At 39.3% G+C, this 20,866-nt stretch overlaps 1 protein-coding gene across 1 annotated transcript in view; it reads right to left on the minus strand.

The window, feature by feature from the left end:
* Positions 1–20,458, minus strand: part of nalcn (sodium leak channel, non-selective) — a 69,518-nt gene extending 49,060 nt beyond the window's left edge. Inside the window, exons 1-10 of the mRNA XM_040149351.1 lie at positions 20,385–20,458; positions 15,841–15,981; positions 15,428–15,610; positions 13,453–13,536; positions 12,521–12,660; positions 12,278–12,406; positions 9,503–9,654; positions 7,846–7,988; positions 7,449–7,553; positions 3,258–3,344 (exon numbers count right to left, since the gene is read on the minus strand). Coding sequence (XP_040005285.1) covers positions 3,258–3,344; positions 7,449–7,553; positions 7,846–7,988; positions 9,503–9,654; positions 12,278–12,406; positions 12,521–12,660; positions 13,453–13,536; positions 15,428–15,610; positions 15,841–15,981; positions 20,385–20,444 — 1,224 coding nt within the window. The 5' untranslated portion in view covers positions 20,445–20,458. The remainder of the gene's footprint in view (positions 1–3,257; positions 3,345–7,448; positions 7,554–7,845; positions 7,989–9,502; positions 9,655–12,277; positions 12,407–12,520; positions 12,661–13,452; positions 13,537–15,427; positions 15,611–15,840; positions 15,982–20,384) is intronic.
* Positions 20,459–20,866: the final 408 nt, after the last annotated feature.

Consider the following 20,866-nt stretch of genomic DNA (forward strand, 5'->3'; position numbering starts at 1 on the left):
ATGATGCATGTCAAAGTCAGCCTCAGTACTATTCAACTATTACACTACTTGATTATTATTTGTCTCACGCTTGGTACTTTAAATGCTTAAGTAGGCAGTGATTTAAATAACAACAAAAGTACTTAAAAGTGACACTTCAAACTAAATCTGGATTTTAGTGTCAAATTCTCATCCTCTGTAAACCTGAAAGGCGGCTGTTAAAAGTTGGGATTTTTTTCTTTAACAGAGACCAGTGGTTGTGGTCAGCTTGTGACTAAAGGTTTCCAATAATTTTCAATGACAAAAAATATTGACACATTCATGGAAACCTTTTGCAGCATATTCTGGTAATCTGCTGTACATCTGTATGTTTATTTTTCCAAATACTCAAATATAATGACTATACACGCTGCTCCTATATGTAGCTCATGCAGTGAGATGTTCCTGATTACACTCACAACAAACACAGGCACGAATAGTAACAAGTCATGTACGCATGTCATGTATGCAACTTTTTCTGTCATGAAAATTAGTTTTCTTTGGAAATCCCTGTAACTGTGTCTATTTTGTATATCCAAACTGACAACGGAAGCCAATGTCAGTGAAGAAAGAGATTTTCAACTTTGTACAGCAACAAGTATTTAATACTAAAACTAAATAAAGTCTACTACATGAGAAATTTTGTGAAATGTCACTTTAAATTTGCAAATGAAATCAATCGATTTGCAATCAACAAAAGACTTGGGTTTCAAAGAAAAGTAGAGTTAAAAACTGGAAACTAAAACATCCCTCATATAATGAAGCCATTTCGCATATTCCTGTAAATGCAGTCATATAATCAATACAATCCCTCTGTTAATCTTGGCTTCTGCGGTGGACAATGAACAACATCAGTGATATATGATAAACAGTTTAAGTGATCTACATAATTAATGCATCAGCAGAGGAAAAATCAGTAATATAATGCCAATAAATAACCATTATAGATCCTGGCTTGTCAAACCTGTCATCACTAGCAGGGCATTGTGCTCTGGTATTGTAGGAATAGTTCATTTAAAACACAACATTGCCATTGAACTTGGGGTAATGGTTCTACAGAACCACAGAGTTCTAATGGCTTTGCGCTTATCATTGAACCGGTAGAATCCACACTAAGTGGAAAACAAAGGCTTTTCTGTATGACTATTACTGTATATTCATTTGACTCCCCTCTCCAAGTAATGAGTTCAAATACTTGTGTCATCTTGTGAAACGGTAAAAAGTGCATACAATGCATTTTCAAAAACAAAACTAAATTTGAGGGATGCTTGACTGTCAAGAGAACTCAAACTACAAGTTGAGTTACAAATCCAATTCAATGCAAAGACCTATTGCATCCTTAAACCACAATGCTACATTTGTTATTCTATTTCTTTTCATTTACAGAACCTCTATCCCACTCTGCAGAGCACTGCAATAAATGTCTTGTGTAACACTGGTCTTACTTTGAAATATAGTCCCCTGAAATTGTTATTAATGAAAAACAAACATAAGATGGGTTTTCCCTTCTATATTTCTCTCTTTCTACAGTGCTTTTCATGTTACGGGCTCTCTTTGACAGGACATCTTTCACAATTTCTGGGCATGCTCAGAGCAGAAACGATCCATGTGATGGAGGTGTGAGTTGTCCTGCAATCTGACCCACTAAAACACTGTGCTACTCGGTCTGTCTCACAGGAAGTCGGACCCATAGTCTGAATCCTTGAGGCATTGTTGAGACTTCCAATAGTGCTTTGTTAAAAAAAACCCAAGGGTCTGCATTGGCGTGGGTGCGTAACTAAAGGTACCAGACTAAATATCCATGAGTTCAAAGGTGCCAAAACAGGGCATAGTATTTTTAAGCAGAGTTTTATAACTCTAGAAAGTTATCACGGTGGCAATCCTTTCTCCTACTTGACTATTACAAGGTGAACAGAAGAATTATGTAATTTATATTACAAGGTAATCTGCCAGGAATGAGCTTAAATGTATTAGGTAACGCAAGGCATAGCTGGATAATGCCGTATTGCAGCAAAAGTTAGGCCAGGTTCAACTTTTCTGCCAGACATCCTTGCATTGTTTTGCCGGAGTCCTCTGCGTTTGGACCTCCACTTTGGCAACACAACAGTGTCATTAAAATGGAAGCTCTGTTTTTTTAAACAATGCTCTTGATGGTCTCAACCTGGCCTAATGCCACCCTCAGTCAATCTGTTAACCCCTTCATTCTACTGTCAGACGTGGTCTGCTTGTGGGTACAGGAAGAAAATAATAGCTATTTTGGTATTAGCAAATGAGGCAGATGAAGCAGTCTTTGGGTGTTCTATGTAATAGAGCACAGGGCTCAGAGGGAAGTCAGTCGTGTTTATCCCTCTGGTTATCCCTCTATCTAAATCTTTCCTCCGACTGATGATGAGGCTCTGGGGACATGCTGCTTTAATGGGAATACTGCATATTTCACGTCCTCTCTTTTCTTTCTCATTTATTCCCTTCTTCTCTACCCAATTTTTCTATTTTATACTCATTTGTGCTCTCTTCCTCGCTCTGTTTTTGTGTGCGCCTACTTCAAGCTTAGGTCTGTAGTAGTATTTTCTCCATGGGAGTTTGTTGACAGCTATCCTCCCTCTCATAGCTGTGGACTCGACTGGCAGTCTCTCACAGCAAGGGCCCAGCCTTTTACACCACAACGCTATCAACAGTGGGCCAGCTGTACGAAACGCCCGCTGCTTTCAGCTTATCTTTAAAGCCCAACCATTTGGATCACACCGACCAAGGGGCAACAGTGGCATCCATCATGTAGATGTCATTTAAAACTCATTTATCCCTGGATGTGCACATCATTAGTGCACCTCTACACATCAAACATGTGCTTCCCTTCATTTATAATCCCATCACTTAGTTGTTTGACACAGCCACTGAAGAGCAGACAAATGTGAAAACAATGAGGTGATACTGCATGCATACAGTATTTGGCATTTGTTAAATGGATAAGGTTTACTGATTCTCTTTTCATACAAAGCATTTCAACATCAAGAGTGACATTTAAATAAAAATGGAACAAGTCTCCCACACACACACACACACACACACACACACACACACACACACACACACACACACACAGCTCAGGTTTTATAGTTCAAGTAAGATTTATGTATGTTTAGGAGTCAACTTTCACATAAAATGAACATATTTCACAGATTATGCATGTGTGTGTTTACTCCAACAGCATCAGCAGCATATTAATTATGTGGTGTGTTTACCTGGAGGCAGGCAGGCGCTCGGCCATGTGGCTTGTTGACGTCCACTGCTACAAGCTGCCATCCCCCAGCAGCGTCTTCATGGAACATCTGTGGCACAAGGACAGCACATGAGGGGCAGAATACCCACAAAAAAACTTGCACACCATTCAAAGTACTGGACGAAAATTAAACACACACACATCTACCCTTTGGCTACATCTTCTTAAAACATCTGTGGCCACAAAAAAAGCTGAAGGCATCATACACACAGATTCGTACCCACCCAAAAACAGGCCTAAGGACCTAACACTAGAAAATAAAAAATAAACCAATATCACATCGAGACTTTCTAAATCACAAAGCAGCTGGCTGACTCATGAATATCAATCATTCTTCTAAAACATGAACACAAAAACTTAGTCATAAGCACTATCATGACAACTCGTTCCAAAATGCAGTGTCATTCACCTCATACTTTACTAAGAGTTAACATGAAGTTTGAAGCCAATTCACAACCTGCACAAAACACAAAGTAGAGCTGAGGCTAATGGGAATGTCAGTATTTTTTCAGATATTTAGTCATAAACTAAAGCACTGGATAAACTAATTCTGACCTAGATGAAAAGTCTGAGGATCACTAAATGGCATAAATGTGTGTAGCAAATATAATGGCAATCCATCCAACAGTTGTTGAGACACTGCCAGCACCATGCTGACGCTAGAAAAAAAGTCAGGAGATCACCCAAATCATCAGGATTCATCATCTGCGAATGAACTTTGACCTGTTGGTGGTGCTACAGGAAAAGTCAAGTTATTTCCTCCTCTGCGGATCACAAATGTCTGTACAAAATGCTGACTAACTTGCCCCTCGTGTGGCTAAAATCAAATTAATCAAAAGAACACTGCCACTGAACTATACATTATCCAGATTCTACAGAATAGTTCAAACAGCAATGTTCTATTTGGTGAATGGGTTGAGAGAGAAAACAAACTGGATTGTTTTGACATGACTGTCCTTTTACATTCACTTGAAATTTCTCCATGCATAAGTAGTGATTTAAATCACTGCATCATTAATTGTTTCTGAAATGGTGAGAATCACATTCAATGCACCTGTGAGAACCAAGTGAAATTTTTAAGCTCGTTGAAGTTTCTAAAAAATTTAAACTTCCAGTTGCATCACACAGCCAATACAATACTGCGTTTTAACTGCATACCCCAACCCCTTTGTTTCATCTTTGTCTTATACCTGTCACATCAGGGTCACATTTTATCACATCCTAGCAAGACGTGGAAGAAGTGGTGTCCAATCCATAGCTTTTATCATCTTTTTTTTAATATAGCATGGCAGAGAGAATAGTATCTAAGTCCTGGTTGATATCATTCAACTTCAACAAGCCAAAGTAGACTTCAGTGTAATTCAACTTCACGTTCAGCACTTAATTACAACTCCACACATCAAAACACGGAAGAAAGAGCCTGATCCTTTGAAACAAAAGTGGATTTACCTATTGTCATTTATCAAAACAGTTACGCTTTACAGCCTAATCTCTATTAAAAGCCTCAATAATCTGGAGACAGCAAAGTCAAAGAATGGGGAGTGTGGCATGGGTTTTGTCTCCCAGGGCCACCTCATACCAGCTTTCCTCTCTAGGGAACATGAAGAAGGGAGCATATTGTTTCAGCCTCAGTGATTGACAGTTAAGTGTTACAACACGGCTAATTAGTTTTTCCCCCTCTAAGATAAAGATTTGGGCATGACAATGTCATTACAATTAATTTTAATAATGGTAGGAAAGGTGTGTTGTTTTCAAGGTCGTATGTAGCAGTATATGCATGGAAGAGGCACCAGCCTGTTTTCCATCATGACTGTAATAACAGAGGTATTATTATTTAGGAGTGTTTTAATTGGCTTCTAACATACAGTATATACAACAACGTATGTAGTGTTTTCTATGAATTCTACAGACATTTAGCTCTGAAACAAATATCATCTCTGATTTTTTTCCCTCATCTTCACAGTTTTCAGCTGTAATGTCATCATAAATCATATTCTCTCTTGATTTTCTCTACTTCAAACCCACTTCCCAACCCTCCTTGTCAATCCAGAGCAGTCTACTGTAAATGCGAAAGAGGCAATAAAATGCCTGTCACATTTAGAGAAAAATAAGCATTAATCAAGATCAATGTAACAACTCCTCTCATACCTGAAAGGACATTTGTAAGACAGCTAAAACGTTAAATCTGAAAAAATGTCATGCCAGCGCTAATCACCAACATAGACTGGACTGGATGATGGTAATCTACGGGCATTTATAGACTGAACCTCCAAAGTCTTTCAAACTTTTCAAAATTTTTTTTAATTATTGTTTTAATCATTTTTTATGAGACTGAATGTCTTTTTAGGACATAATATCTGTCAGTATTCATTATTACCTGTCTCTGATGTATGTCCCTCTATGGTCAGATCATAACTGATAATAAAACAAAGCACAAGGCATCTTTTGAGTTAATGTAGTTGTAATTTGCTTTTTAACATTGGACAACATCAATGAATTGCAAGTTGCTATTTCAAAATGAATATTAAACACTTTAGTATAAATAAGTAAATATTGGGGTAATCACCACCTAGTGGTTCAGGCTTATTTATTAAAACCCTAACATGTGCAACCTTAGCTCGCTTGCTGTATCAAATTATTTTGGGGGCATTTTATGCCTTTACTCGATAACAAAAGTGGACAGGTGTCAACAAAGGTCCCCTGCTAGATCAAACCTGGGATGTTGCAGTTCATGGTCAGCATCTCAACCCCTAATCCACAAGGACACCCTCACCACTATAAGTTTTTAAGAGTTAAAAAAAAAAATGCAGACTACTGCAACTAATGTAAAGTCTTCCTTATATTCATATTTAATTATTTTTTGAAGTAACTAAATCACCACTGTATAGGATCCACCTTCTAAAAAAGTGGATTGTATACTGTAAGGCTTCATGAGGCTAAGTAACGTGAGGCTAAGCCAAGTAGCTCAGATGCTCCTCTACTCTGCCATGTCCTCCAACTCTTCCTGGTAGATCCTGAAGGGATAAACCCTCTCCTATGCTTCTGGGTCTGCTTCATGGTCTTCCACTGGTGCATGCCCAGAATGTATCCAAAGGAGAGTATCCTGGAAGCAACCCGATCCGATGTTAGCACTTCCTTATATGTTTCCTTTCAATGCCAAGGAGAAGGAATTCTTCTTCTAGTTCTTGTGACCTGAGACATCCTGTGATGTAAACTAGTTTCAGCCATTTGTATCTTTGGATACAAGGACCATTGGATTCTGACTCCTAAATCTTCTTCCGAACTCTTTTCGAGGCCCTAAAATGTCTTCACCATGGCCTGCCCAAACAAGATTTTGCTTCTCCAACCCCTGAAGCTGCACTATTGGACTGGAAAAATTCCTTTAGAGATGGGAGTTGAAGACCTTGGAGATAGGAGCCTCAACCAAACATTCCCAGATTGCCATCACTGCATGTTTGGATTTATCGGGTCTACCCAGAATCATTCCCTGTTAACTGACCCGATTTACCAGTTGACAAGTCTCTTCTTTTCGCATGCGTCGCCGAGATATACAGCTCAGATGCAGATCTGATAATACAACAAAAATACTGATCAGTCTTTGGCCTAAGTTGTACAGTTACAACAGCATAATGCTTAACACCTGGGCAACTCCAGAAAAGGAGAGAGTCCATCCCCCATCTGGCAGTTTGAATCTGGGAAAGGTGCTGTGAATAGAGGTGAGTCCCCTTCCCTCAGAGAGGTGACATTTCACATCCCAAGTTAACGCTTGCCACCTGAATGCCCACTTGTCACTTGGCTGAATAAATCTGCCTAATCTGCTTTAATAAATTAAAAACATAATAATAAGAAGAATAATAAGAATAATAAGAATTTTTATCCGGCCTTTTTTCTGATAAAAAAGATTTGATCTCTCATACTCTAACAACCAAGTTATTAAAAAACAGACGTCTAATGGGCTATGGAGCCTTAGGTGGCCAATTTTGAATGCAAATATTTTTTGCACTCTGTAGCAAGATGACAGGCTTTAAAGAAAGTCAGTTTTCAAGAATGTTTTACAATCAGGTCAAATTTAGACACCATATAAATTTGTCAGTTCGACATTTTGTGGCACTACTTTTATCAGCTTGTGTGTCTGTGAGGGTAGTATTTGTACCTGTGTTGTAGCAGTAGAGGTGGTGCTGCTCCTTGACCCCCACATCTGCTGAAACTGCACTCTGATTTCAGCAAATGTCTCAATGATGACTGCAATGAACACATTCTGTAAAAGAGAAAGAAAGAGAGAGAGTAAAACATAGACAGTGAAAGAGAAAAAGTGTTGTGACAATTTAAAAAAATTGACCAAGTGTAGGTTCGTCCCTTTCACTATGACATGACATTCATTCTCTCATTAGCCAGAGAAGATTGTACTACCAAGGCGAAATAGTTACGTCTGTAGGTGAAAGATTAGGTTAGGAGAATAAACCAAATTCTCTTGGTGTTCAACTATCCCAGCTGCCATGCCACAGGAACTGAAAGTATAATGAAAAGTGCAGGGAGAGACTGCATCTAACCTTGACAAGCCATGCCAAGAAGAAAATGAGAGTTATAAAGTAGAAGTAGGAGCGCCAGCGAGGGAAACTGTCGATGGCTCTGTACATGAGGAACACCCAACCCTCCTGTGAAGCAGCCTCATATACAGTAAAGATACTCGTACCTACATAAAGAGAGACACGAGAATCAGAGAGATGTACAGTCAGATGAAAAGCAGAGAATGTTATTGCAACTGTGTCAGTGTTGGTCTTTTGCTTAACACAGTGATGTCTGTGAGCCTCACACCAATCATCATGGCTACCCTCAGACTAAGTCTTTCAAAAAGACAATACCTTGAGATTCTCTTTTTATCTATAATGAATGCACATTCTGACAATTTACAGGATGGAAAACACATAACCTCCGTATCCTCATAGTTCCCTTCCTTATAATGACAAGACTTAGAATTATAACTGTTTGGCAGACTCATTAATGATGAACTGTTCTTTAATGCATGTCTTTATCAATGTCCCCAGTAAATTTGGTCTGATGAAGTTAATAAATGTAAAGTCTGTGAGTTGGCCAAACCACAAAATTACACTCTCTGCAAGTGAACTGCATATACTTTTAAAACTCGGCCAAAGGTGATTTCATCAGGAAAGAAACAACATTTGATATTAATTTAATGCTTGAAAAGAATGAGATTGGACTGCCTCCTTTTGCCATTCAAAAAAAGTCCAACAGATTAGTGAGCCGTTCTCTACATAAACAACCTCACTGATTGCATCACATCACTTTTAGACAGGTAAGCAGCAGCTGACAGCAGCTGTCAATTGACAAAAAGCGAGCGGATCAGTAAAAGCAGCCTGAATCTCCCAGGGAAACTATAAGCACATCATTTCATTGTTCTAAGCTTATCATCTTAATAGTTCTGGAGCCTCTGGGTTTCGGAGCTAGAAATAGTTACTGTCATACCACAGTTTTGGATGTGCATTGTATTTTTAGAAATAGCTTATTCCTTCCGCGTGGATGTGAATAAAAATAGTATATCTGAATCCTCAATAAAGTATTTTAGGAAATGAGAACCATTCCTATAAATAAGACTGCCCATAGCAATAAAATGAGGATTTTTCTACGATGCACTTCATGCAGCTTCACACTACAAGCTACATGAATATTTGTAAAGTGTGGTGATAGACCGTTTAAGCCGTACATTTAGGCTTTAAGCTGCATTGAATGAGTCATATTCCACAGTCTAAATGAAGTTACTTTTTATTGTGACGCTCTCAGTCTCCTTCATGGCTATCTAAAGATTAGGTGTACTGCCCTGTGCACTGACACTGGATCTGAGCACCATTCAGCTGATAAGAATGCCGAATGCTGCTGAATGGCACAGCTTCAGACCAAAGGTATACACTGATCCGCCACAACATTAAAAGTTGCCGGTTTTAATGTTGTGGCTGATCTGTGGTATAAACCACTTTTATTCTCAGTTTCCGACACAGGGTCATTCTTCCACATTTCTTAACAGAATATACTGAAGATTTACTGGTGAAAAGAAAAACCCAAATAGCAACTAAACAGTCTGTATAAATTGTATAAAAACTAAAAAATGCACATGCAATGCATGTTTGTTAATGCTTATCTTTGCATGTATGGGTTTGAGTTCATTACTGAATGTGTATGTATATTTCATACCTAGTTCATTGAAGCCACTATAACCAAGCTCCTGTCGGCTGAGGCCCAGCTCTTCCAGGTCCATGCATTTGAAGCCATGAGGACACTGGTAACCTTCTCCGTCAGGGGAACAATGGGTGTCTGGGATGGCCAAGCTGTTCCATGTCACATTACTGATCAAAAGAAAGAAAAAAAAACGTTATTAAATTATATGTTTGCAATGAGTGATACTTTGAATGAACGTCTAAAAAAGAAGAAAAAAATATACACTGTAATGTGTGAATAAAAATAGAGATCATAAAAGCATGTCCTTTTGCTACGAGAAGAAAGTAAATGTAAAGGTCCAAGGTTGTCAAAATTAGAGTGGTAAGAATTCATTCACATTCACAGACACATTGCCCTGCCTCTCTTTTTCCCTGTCTTCCTGTCTTTTAGCTGCAGGTGTTATTCCAGGAGCTGCTTGATTTCTCTGATGAAAATTAATGCCTTCAAATTGCCTGCCCAGCCAAATTGTTTATTAAGGCGTACAGGATCAGAAGGGATAATTTATTGCACTATCACAAAGCCAAATCAGTGGCATAGTGGTGCATCCCAATAAAGCTAATTATACTGGGCTGAATAATACCAATGTGTCTTATCAAAGAAATCCCTTTTCTTGATGACAAATGGGAGATAAATGAATCCTCAGACGAGAGACCAAATGTCCAGCAATAACGTGATATTAATAATCAGGTGAGTCAAATGAAAACAAAACATATGATATGAAAATATTCATGATTGGTTTTCTGAAAAAGCTTTGCAAAATTGAAAATGTGAGGTCCTGTCAGTAGCCTCCGCCCACCTCAACCTCTTGTTGACACTCAATCCACAGAAGCTCACAGTTCAGCACATCACACAACAGCACAAGACAACATGCTAACCCTTTTCCAAAGTATGCTTCCACCCTTTAAAATGCCACTTTTATATTAATATGTTAAAAATATCTGATGACTTTAATAATATTAAACAATGCATTTGGTTGCATCATATAATTCAACAAAATAAATAAATACATATAATTTGTAAGAAGGGTTTTCGCTTTAAAATAACTCTCAAGCACAAAAACATTATCCATCACATTGTAGCTTTAAAGAAATCTACGAATCACAAATGCCATCAATATTCAGTTCAGTAGATCTAATTCTTACTGCACAAATCTATGCATGTTATTCAGCTCCATGGGAGTAAAACAGTGGCGAGGTCAACTGCGGAAACCCTGACATCCAGAAGGGGAGGCCCTACTTTGTTCACAAATCCAAAACCATTTTCACCTAATATCCATATCAGAAAATGTCTCCCCTGCTATTTTTCCCAATTTCCATCAAATCCCTTGTGTATGAAAAGCTAGCTTTGACTTTGTGCCAAGGGCATATGGCAGATAGAGATTAGACACATAGTCCCTGAGTGACATATTTCTAAAGTACTCCATGAGAAGCATACATATATGAGGGATTTAGGAAAAGGAGCACAACAACAAACAAATTAGATGTGCAGCCGTCACGACACTATTGGATTTTTGTAACAGAGGGACGTCAGAGCTATGAATTTGAGAATTTCCTATGCTATCTTTCCTGCTAGTAATGGTCATTCTATCTGCTTAGGCACACATCAGTAAGGAAAGATGGATGGGGTAGCTGTTGAGCAGGAATGAGCTTAATACAAAGGCTGAACAATGCGGGAAATTTTAATTATTATAATTAGCATTAGCTCTCCCTGCAGCCCGGGGCTTTAATCATGATGGTTGCTTCCCCCATCTTTTGTCGCCACAAGGATTCCAATTCTCTGCATCGTATTATCATCATCCTAAACTGAAAAATAAAACCCAAAAACCCTCACAAATGTGTTTAAAGACATACTCTACTTGTGAGGCAACATGTGCACACACTGTAACCCGTCCACAATCCCACACTTTCCTCAAAGCTGTGTCCCTACCTGCCCACAAGTTTCCTTATTTCCTGCTGCAAAAATATGCTGACCACCAATGTTTTAAGCAAATAGTGTATTCTAGCAACAAGCTCCTGTCTATGAGCCTGATAAATTAATGTAATCCAAAAAAAATAAAAAACAAACAGACCAAACCCTGACCAACACAGCGTCTGAACACTGGACATGGAGGAAGGTTTTAAAGAAGTGCTGCTCCACAGAAAAAAGCCAAATTAATGTTGGAGGCTACTTCTTAGACGGTCACAAAAAATTGATCACAAAAGATGAGATTCTGTCAGACTATATATCTATATATATAGATATATAGATATATAGATATATATTTATTATTAAGCAATTTTATTCATAGGCTATTTATGTTTGGCTCAAATGTGAATCATTTCACATTGGCTTTAATAGCCTATAATACAGGCTAAGACTGTCTGGGTGAATTCAAGTTCATGTATGTCTGTTTACAGTCAGTCTGCATTGACTAGTGTTTCACTTTGCTGTTTTGCACTCAGTGTAGAGCCTACTTATTAAGTATATACCAGAGTAACAAAGACAGTCAGTGCATGTGTCTTCTATTTTCTTAAAACTACTTCATACTAACAATTATTGCTTTAGTAAACAGACAACGTATCACCTCCACTAAAAGTGGGAAAGATGGCCTCCATCATAGCTCTTTAGTTCCGTTAGGAGCTAAGGTTGACAGTATGGTAAAAAATGGTATTGTTAAAACGGGTTATCACCTACCAATAGTGCTAGTGACCTGTGGAAACATCAAAAAAGGCATCCAATGTTATACTTAAATACTAAAAAAAGGGTTTTTACTCTTTCTGTGTATCGTTAGTGACGCAGTGATGGTTGAACGTTCCAAACATTTGAACACCCAGAATTCCATAGAGCAGAAGAAAAAACAGCAGGAAGATAGATACACTCCAGATCTGTTCCCCGGATCGCCTGCAAAGCACAAGAGTGGCAAAAGACATTTGTCAATGCCATATATATACACGTACAACTATTCATTAATTGTGGAGACCATATATAAATGAAATGCTCATGAAAGTATTGTACTTCAGAATGTTGGTAATTCGGGAGCGAGGAAGCTCGAAGCGGAAGTAGATCCTGAAGGCCCGGATCATAATGAGTGCTCGGGGGATTCTCAGCATTCCCCATGGAGACATCTGATCCACAAGCTCTGCTATTTCAAACACCTAAAACAAAGAGAAATGGATTGTTAAGAAGTAAAAAAGCTGCTACTACAGTAAATTGTCTTACAGTATATCGAGCTGTACAATCACTTACAGGAAAGAAAACGGCAATAAAATTAAACTAGGTCAAAACCTAGGTCAAGACCTAGTATATGGCTGGACCGCCCTTTATCTGTTTGATCCTCTCCTACTGTCTGTGCTCACATATACAGTAATTTAATACAGCCGGATTCCCAATAAAGCTTTTTTCTCATTTATATGTTTTTCTGTTTCTGTTGTCAGACAACGGAACAAGGGGGGAAATAGTGACTGAAACGTGGCACATTAAGACTTCATGTTAAACAGCGGTCACTTCCAAGCCATTTCCAAGCTGCTCATCTGCACTGCTAAAATCCTGATTTTTTAACCGCGACGTTGTCTGAAAAAAAAAAAAAAATCACATACACAAAAGTTAAAGACGACAGCTCTGCTGTGATTTCGGCTATATTTACTTAGAAAGTACAGAAAGTTAAAAGCTCATTCACGTCTATGCAGCTACTGTGCGGTCAACTGAATGAGAGGCATAGAGAGGTGTGGCTGCCGAGGGAAAGCCCGACGTTGCGCTCGTGGGGCGATACTGGCGACTCTCTTCATCCGGCCAGCAGACCAATGGTGTAACCTCAGCACTCAGTCAAACTACATTCCGCTGACAAATGGTGTAACTTTATCACTCACTCACTCACGTTTATAGGGATGGCCCCACTGTTGCGGTCCAGCCGAAAAAATGTAATAGTAATTGTAAATGTTCTAATATACCTGCAGCACCAGGGACACCCAGATGAAAAACACCATGAATCCATCAAACATACACCAACGATCTTTCACATAAGAGTTATCCCCCTAGGGAGAGGAACAGAAAAGGAGGACACGCCAACAGTGAGAGAAAAAAGGGGAAAACAAGAGACTCAGAAGAGCAGGAAATATGAATGAATAACTGAATATGAAAATCCTCATAATTCATGGCCATATTGTTCAAGAAAACTGGCGTACTCTACCAATTACAAATCATCATATGATGCTTTAAGGCTTTAATAATACTAGTCTCTATGGTTCTGAAAATTGCCCATATTAAGTGCCAACCATCACCTTCTGAAAAGCCAGCAGAGAAAGCTTGTATTGTGATAGAAAGCCTTTGTGTGAAAAAGTAATCACATACCAATATTCAAGAAAAACAACAAACAAAATCCAAAATTGCTGTGCCCATTTGACAGTCTGACCGCAATATTCAAACAGCCATGTTTTCAACACGATAAGGCAAAACATTATTACGTCCCTGAAGTGGGAACAAACTGATCCATTATAAAAGGCAAGCAAAAATGGGCATTCTTAATTACCGCTTACAGAGAGAGCGAGTCTGTAAGAAGCTCTTAGGGGGTCAGTCTTCCACAGGAAGAAAGGCTGCAAATAGGAGGGTGTGTTCTGAAACACTCTACAGATAAGGACCATGTTTGATTACACACTGACAAGAACAAAGGCATGCAATTACTTTACCACGCTATGTGGATCATTTGTTTTGTGCACGCACTTTAAACAGCTAACTACAAAATACAACTTCCAAGTGTCAATCATACAGTTATAGACATGGATATAATGAATATGACTATATGCACTCTGACACACTTTAAAATACAAATTACTTAAAACTTAGACATTTTTAAAAGAAAACTTAGAAGGTCAAATGTGTCACTTGTGAATCATTTAGAGAAGCTGAATTTTACCTGACTTACATGGAAAATCTACAGAAAAATGCCTTCCCATTTTACAGACAAAGAGGGGTTTTATCTGCCCTCAGGAACTAAACAAAACATCGAGAGAAAGAAGATGAAATGTTCCAGTTTTTATGCTTTTTTTTCCCTTTCACTTGTGATTCTGATTCTGTGTCTAGTGCCTCCCTACTTGTTATTCTTGATTTGCCAATTAAGCTGTCCTCACTTTTCATGGCAGTAATTATGGGCTTTTCATCTGCCAGCTGTCTGTTCCTGGATGCCTCTATAGAACATTATCTGTCTACATCGGATTTGAATTATGTTGATTCATCTGAATTTACAGCTCAGCACAACTACTAAGGTTGAATTTAAAGTGTGAACAAAACCTGAAGTGGCACAAAAAGGCTATACTTCTGAATATTATGGATTTAGATTATGGACCAACATGCTGTCAATATGGCTTTTACTATTTCAGTGGTCTTTAAGGCTTCCCTTCAACCACTTACTATATTTTAAACTTGGTAAGCGGTTATGTCTAAACTGAAAATGAGCTCTTTAGTGTCTCCATTGAAAAGTTGGGCCAAACAGTTCTATGCCCCATTTCCTTTGTGCAAAGGTTCATCCAAATCCATTCCCAACTTTTGGAAATATCCTGCTAACAGACACAAAAATGGAGTGGAAAATAAAACACACATACACATAATAAAATATCACATTTTCTCATCAGACAGCAAAACAGCTGAAACCATTTACTTGCTGAAATTCATGAATTGTCTTACAAGAATGTGTTATGGAACAGCAGCTCCCAAGTCCCGATGAAACAGCATTTTCATTCCTTAGTTTGATTTTCTGTTCCAAGTTTCCTTTGTGGTATTTTTATTGTTAAATATTTCAGTATTGAGCCATTGAAAGGTGGCAAACAATGTGAACCAGTATTTTTTAATCTTGTTGTAACTGGATTTTTGTAATGTGCTTCATGTGACAATCTGTTAAAAAAAATTCTCCAAGCTTCTGTCAGTAGGTACCTTGATGATTCCTCGGATGTGCATCTTGGCGATCATCTCGGCGGTGTAGAGGAACATGAGCAGTGTGTCCAGCGTGAACGTCACATACTGCAGTGGAGGGTAATGCTCAAATGTCTTAGGGGTGTTCATACACACAGAGATGACACTGATGATGGCACAGGCCCGCAGCAGGGAGTGCACCCACTGCAGGAAGACGGCAAAAGGAGAAAGAAGGACAAATCGCGCTGTAATATTTTCTTATATAATTGCTGTCCAGCTTTTTGGATATTCGTGCCCTATCTTTAAAACAAAATTTTTAAGGGAAATACATAAGCACATGAGACTTAAAAACATCTAAAATATCTGGTATGGACAGCACAGGATTTTATTGTGGTAAGATAACTCAGGCACACGTGTACACTAAGCACACTCACTGGTTTGTTGATCCAGAAGATGTCAGCGCTGTCTGCGAGGGTCTCATCCGGCCCGAAGTCAGTCATGGGCTGGGCCTCGACCCGTGAGCTCTGTTTCCTCTTCAGCATGCTGGGGCTTGCCGTGCTATACAGAGAGTGGATCTGACAGAGAGAGGGAGGCGGACCACACAGTGACCAAAACTAAATGAGGAACAGGGGAACACTCTGGCTGCATCCAAGTCTGGGCAGTGGCGGTACCACTTTTTGTCCATTCGTGTGGATTATAAACTGAATAAATAGATTTTAATATATAATTATTGCAGCTCAGAGGCAAGGAAGTTATCTCGCCATATAGAGCCACAATACCAGTAAGTGACTTTAAAAAAATCAGTTCTCTTCTTAAAAACTTGATAACTGTCAAAGATTAGGTTAAACAATATTGAAATATAGAATTAAAGTATTAAATAAGCTGTGTATCAATAGTGGCTTCTGGATGTAATAACAGAAAACATTACGCTTTAGTTGACTGTGATGTGTATTCTGCAAAGTAAACTACCCTGACTTGAATTGCCAGAGCAGAGGTATTTTAAAATTAAACATGTGTTGCACTGTTGAATGGCCACCGTGATACACAACGTAGCACACATGAAACACAGGACACGTGTATTCACATTGGAACAGCTCCAGTGACTTACCATGTGAAAAGATCATACATGATCTTCATCATACTGAGCACCAAGGCGACAGGAGATTAAGCTGTATAACCTGCTATACAGTGTGAGTTGGTGTTAACCTGTGAATGTCCCTGTTTGTTTGTATGTTTGTGTGCACGTGTCTATGCAGAAAAAGAAAACTGTTCAGGCCGTTTCAACTCAAGAACACAAGAAGAAATGACACTCTGAATGGAGACAAAGCGCACATACCAAAGGGAAAAGTAAAGCTGAAATTGCTCCAGCACTGCACATAACATGCGATCAGGCATACCCTGTAAATAACACACAACAGTTAGTCAACATTATGGCTCATATGGTGTACAGTACACTACTCACATCTACAGTACGCTCATAGAGACAGGAATGCCCACCACGTCTGACATCAAGGCATATATGCGACACACTCTGTGAGTGAGTGAGTGACTGACTGACTGAGGTGTTGTGGAAGAAGAAAATGGGGTGAGGCAGGGGCCAGGGGACTCACTGTGAGGCTCCTCATTGGTGCGTTCATCCCCAGGTCACAGAGGGGGTGGAGAGACCAACCAGAGAGAGAGAGACTAGAGACGCAAAAGGGAGAATGTCCTAAAGGCCTGGAGGTCCTGCGGCAGCAGTCAGTGAATGGTAGCAGTCATAAGAGCAGTAAAGAGGGGTGAGACAACATATTCACAAGTGTTGCGAGGTGCAGCTTCAGAACATATCTATGGAATTAATTTGGTCCACCCAACTTACATAAAAACATATTTTCTCTCTTACCTCCAGTGGCATGTAGCCGTGCAGATAGTTCTGGTTATATTTGTCCAGGTTTTGAGATAGCTATATCTGAGATCCCTGGTGCCACTCCGATACAATAACAGTGAATGAGATTTTGTCTGGGGGGTTCTCACCACATTTGAAAAACATTGTTTTCTAAAAACAATATCCCTTTTACACTAGATAATTAACAGATCACACTTCCAGTGACTAGTTTCAATGAAAAATGTTAAGGTTAGATTTCCTACCCAGAGTAACAAAGAGATGTTTCTGTAAAAAAAAAATGAAATTTCATTTTTCGATTCTGTCTAACCTCAGTACAATCGTCTGAAACTATCTGCATGGCTGGATAGGTATGTAAGAAACTGTTTGTGTTGTAACGTGGGAAAACCAATCCTTCAAGTAAAAAAGCATTGAAATATAATTCAATAATGCGAGATAGTGCGGCGCTATCACTGGAAAAATGAGACTAGTGTAAATAATAGATTCAATTTGTAGATGTCTCCACTCATTTTAGTACAATCAACACATACACAAACAATCTGAAAAAGGGTTTGTGATTTAATTTGATGTGTTCCCATCACAGCAATGTGCTAAGATCACAAAGTGAAATCCCCCCAAAAAAGTGTGAAAAAGTTTAATCTACAGTTACAATGAATACTCCTTGTAGCTACTGTAGCTACTGTCCCAATTAACATGTTAAACAGAATAAATGACTTGAATGTGTTAAATCTGAACCTTGAATGTTCTCAATTGACATAAATTTAACAAGACAAAGATTATTTTTAAGTGACATCTTGCGAATACCTGAATCATACAAAGCTTTTTACACCTTTTTAAAAGTCAAAGGAGACTGAAAACACTTAGGATGGGAATGCAGATAGAACAATGTAACTGTATCACCCTTGTTTCCTTTTATTCTCGTACCGAGAAAAGAAACTGTCCATCCGATAAACCCCATGTAGTTAGATGCAATTTTCCAATGTAATTGCTACAGTTAACATATGCAGACGGAGAGATGAGGAAGAGTGAAAACAAAATTACAGGGTCTAAGTGCTATTATGTGGGAGTATAGGTGGCAAAAGACTGCAATTACTTTCCCATTTGAGAAAGGACATTTTTCTCACAGGCAAGATGCAATCACTGGGCAGATTAATTGTAACTCTGAGTATTTGTTGGAGGCTACAAACTTTCTTTGCTGGAGTTTTTTTCTGGAAGAGTGCACTGTGGCAGGATCATCTTAATTTCATCAGACAAGAGAAAGTTAGGCAGATGTGGGCAGCACATTTGTACAGTTCTCTAATTCTCCACCATGGCCTGGAGTGAGATTCGGGTATTCATACAAACTAGCCTCGAATAGGTGCACTTTGCTAAAGTCTATGAAAAGTATCAGGACATTTCCCAGGTAAATGTGCACTCAGGGTAGCTATACAGTGGCCAAATTAACATTAACCCCTATTTTTTAATTTCCAAGCTTGATTTAATTTAAAGCTCCATCATTCAATATTTTTAAATAAACAATGGATGTGTAATGTGAAAGGTGCCTCTTGTCGTGACAAGCACATAGAGAGCTATCACCCTACTCCAGCAGTTCTACCGAACTTTTTAGTGTCTTTCTGTGTGTTGTTTTGGTTTTACGGCGCACAAATCCAACAGCAGCAGGCAGATCGTTTAGCAGCCAGATATTTCCTTCGGGACTTGGTGGAGACCAAGACAGAGCTCAAATGAGAGTGAATATTAGGTTTACACTATATTCATGGTGGCCAGGGACATGACTCCAAATGAAGGCTAATGTTGCTCTGCGCAAGCTTGATGTGTAAATGTGCCGTTTGGTGCCGGGCAGGTAGCATTCAGTGGGTTCATCAGAGCTCCTCTACTGAAAGCATCTGCCTGCTGCATCCGAAAATGACCATGATGAAAGCAGTAAAAACGGTGAAGTAAAACCCAAACAATGAGGTGAAAGATGCTAAAATGCTACGTGGAGCTGAGGGACAACGCAGAGTCAGGTGATAATTCTCTGTGAAATTGCTGCTATGAGTGATACTTTTCACATTACACGTTTGACCATTTGTCATTTGAGCCACTGTTGTAATAAAAATATTGACTGGAGCAGCACAAAAAGCTAAAAGCAAGCAGACATTTCTGGGTCTAACGTATCCTCACATTATATGGATATACAGTATATTGATATTTAAGTATTAGGTTAAACATTGTGATTTTTGATTGTGTCAATATCATCCAGCCCCCAACTATTTACTGTATGAGGAAAAGAAATGAACCAGGTCTTTGTCGGAGCCACTGGTGTCATAAACACAGTCACTGCTGTCAATTAGCATTAACATTAATTAATACTGTTTAATTTGCATGTTAGAATGTTGTCTTGAATTCATTCAACATTGCCAGATACCATCCAACTCTGTTTGCCGCATTTCAAAACATTGTCAGTTGCAGCGTTGTAAGTACATTTTCAGAAAGATCTTAGGATCTATTGCCTTAACAAAAATTCAAGACAATCATGGTCATCTTGGTTAAAACAAAACCTGGTCCAGTCAGGATATTTGAAGGCCCCACTACGGCCTCTCAGGCTTCAGTGGGCAACTGTGAAATCACCAAAATCACTGCGGGAAACTGATCAGACTCGTTAACAACACCTGTCGAACTGCACACATCTGGATGTCAATCAAGAAATGCACGTCCCTAAACCTGAGTGAATGAATGACATCGACGGAGCCAAGGTTACTATGGAAACGTCTGAGAGCTAAGGCGCTACATTGGGCTAAAAAACGAGCTAAACACAGGATGTATGCAAAAACGTGGGCAAGCACAGGTCCCACGCGAAGCTAATATATGTTACGTGAGAGCCTGGCCACGTGATACCGTAGCACAAACATGTCCTTATTTAATCAGGGCCTACTCCGGAGGATGAGAATGTCTCCACTTCCTGGAGAACCCAAATGGGCTACTAGCGCGCAGCAGCGGCGGCGTCGGCAGCAGCAGCAGCAGCAGCAGCAGCGGCAGCGGCACCGGGCGTCGATCGCATCCTTAAAGCACAACAGCTGGGTGTCCGGTTACATACACGGCGAGTGAATAAGAAAAACATACCGAGTCACTTACGAGAGGAGGATTTCCCTTATCCGTCGCGCGTCGTCCTTTCCATGACATCAGCTGTTTTCCGGGGTCTGTTGGGATCGTGCGGGAGAGTGCGGGAGCGCGCAGGTTGAAATCACATCCACAGCACCTGCGCATGCAGCGGAGGCGCGCAGCCGTCTCCATGGTAACGCCGCAAGTTCCCCGAGTCGCTGCATCACAACGCTCCCAAATTCATGTATTTGCCCCGGTTGCTCTCACTCGGTTTCGTATTGGGATGATAAATTCTGGCAGACTACCGCCTCAGTTGTAACCAAAATCAACCGCATAATTTTCTAGGGAGTAAAAGCATTTATTCTTTTTTATCTCTCCTCAAACTGCAGTTCTTCCTTATCATTAATCACGAATGGGATGTAAATCTGCAAATGTGTTATTTATATCTTTAATTGCCGGCGCCATTGTTTGAGGTTCCTGGAAACAAAGACAAGTAAAACGAA

Source organism: Xiphias gladius, chromosome 16 (assembly GCF_016859285.1).
Source record: "Xiphias gladius isolate SHS-SW01 ecotype Sanya breed wild chromosome 16, ASM1685928v1, whole genome shotgun sequence".
In the NCBI taxonomy this organism is placed as follows: Eukaryota; Metazoa; Chordata; class Actinopteri; order Istiophoriformes; family Xiphiidae; genus Xiphias; species Xiphias gladius.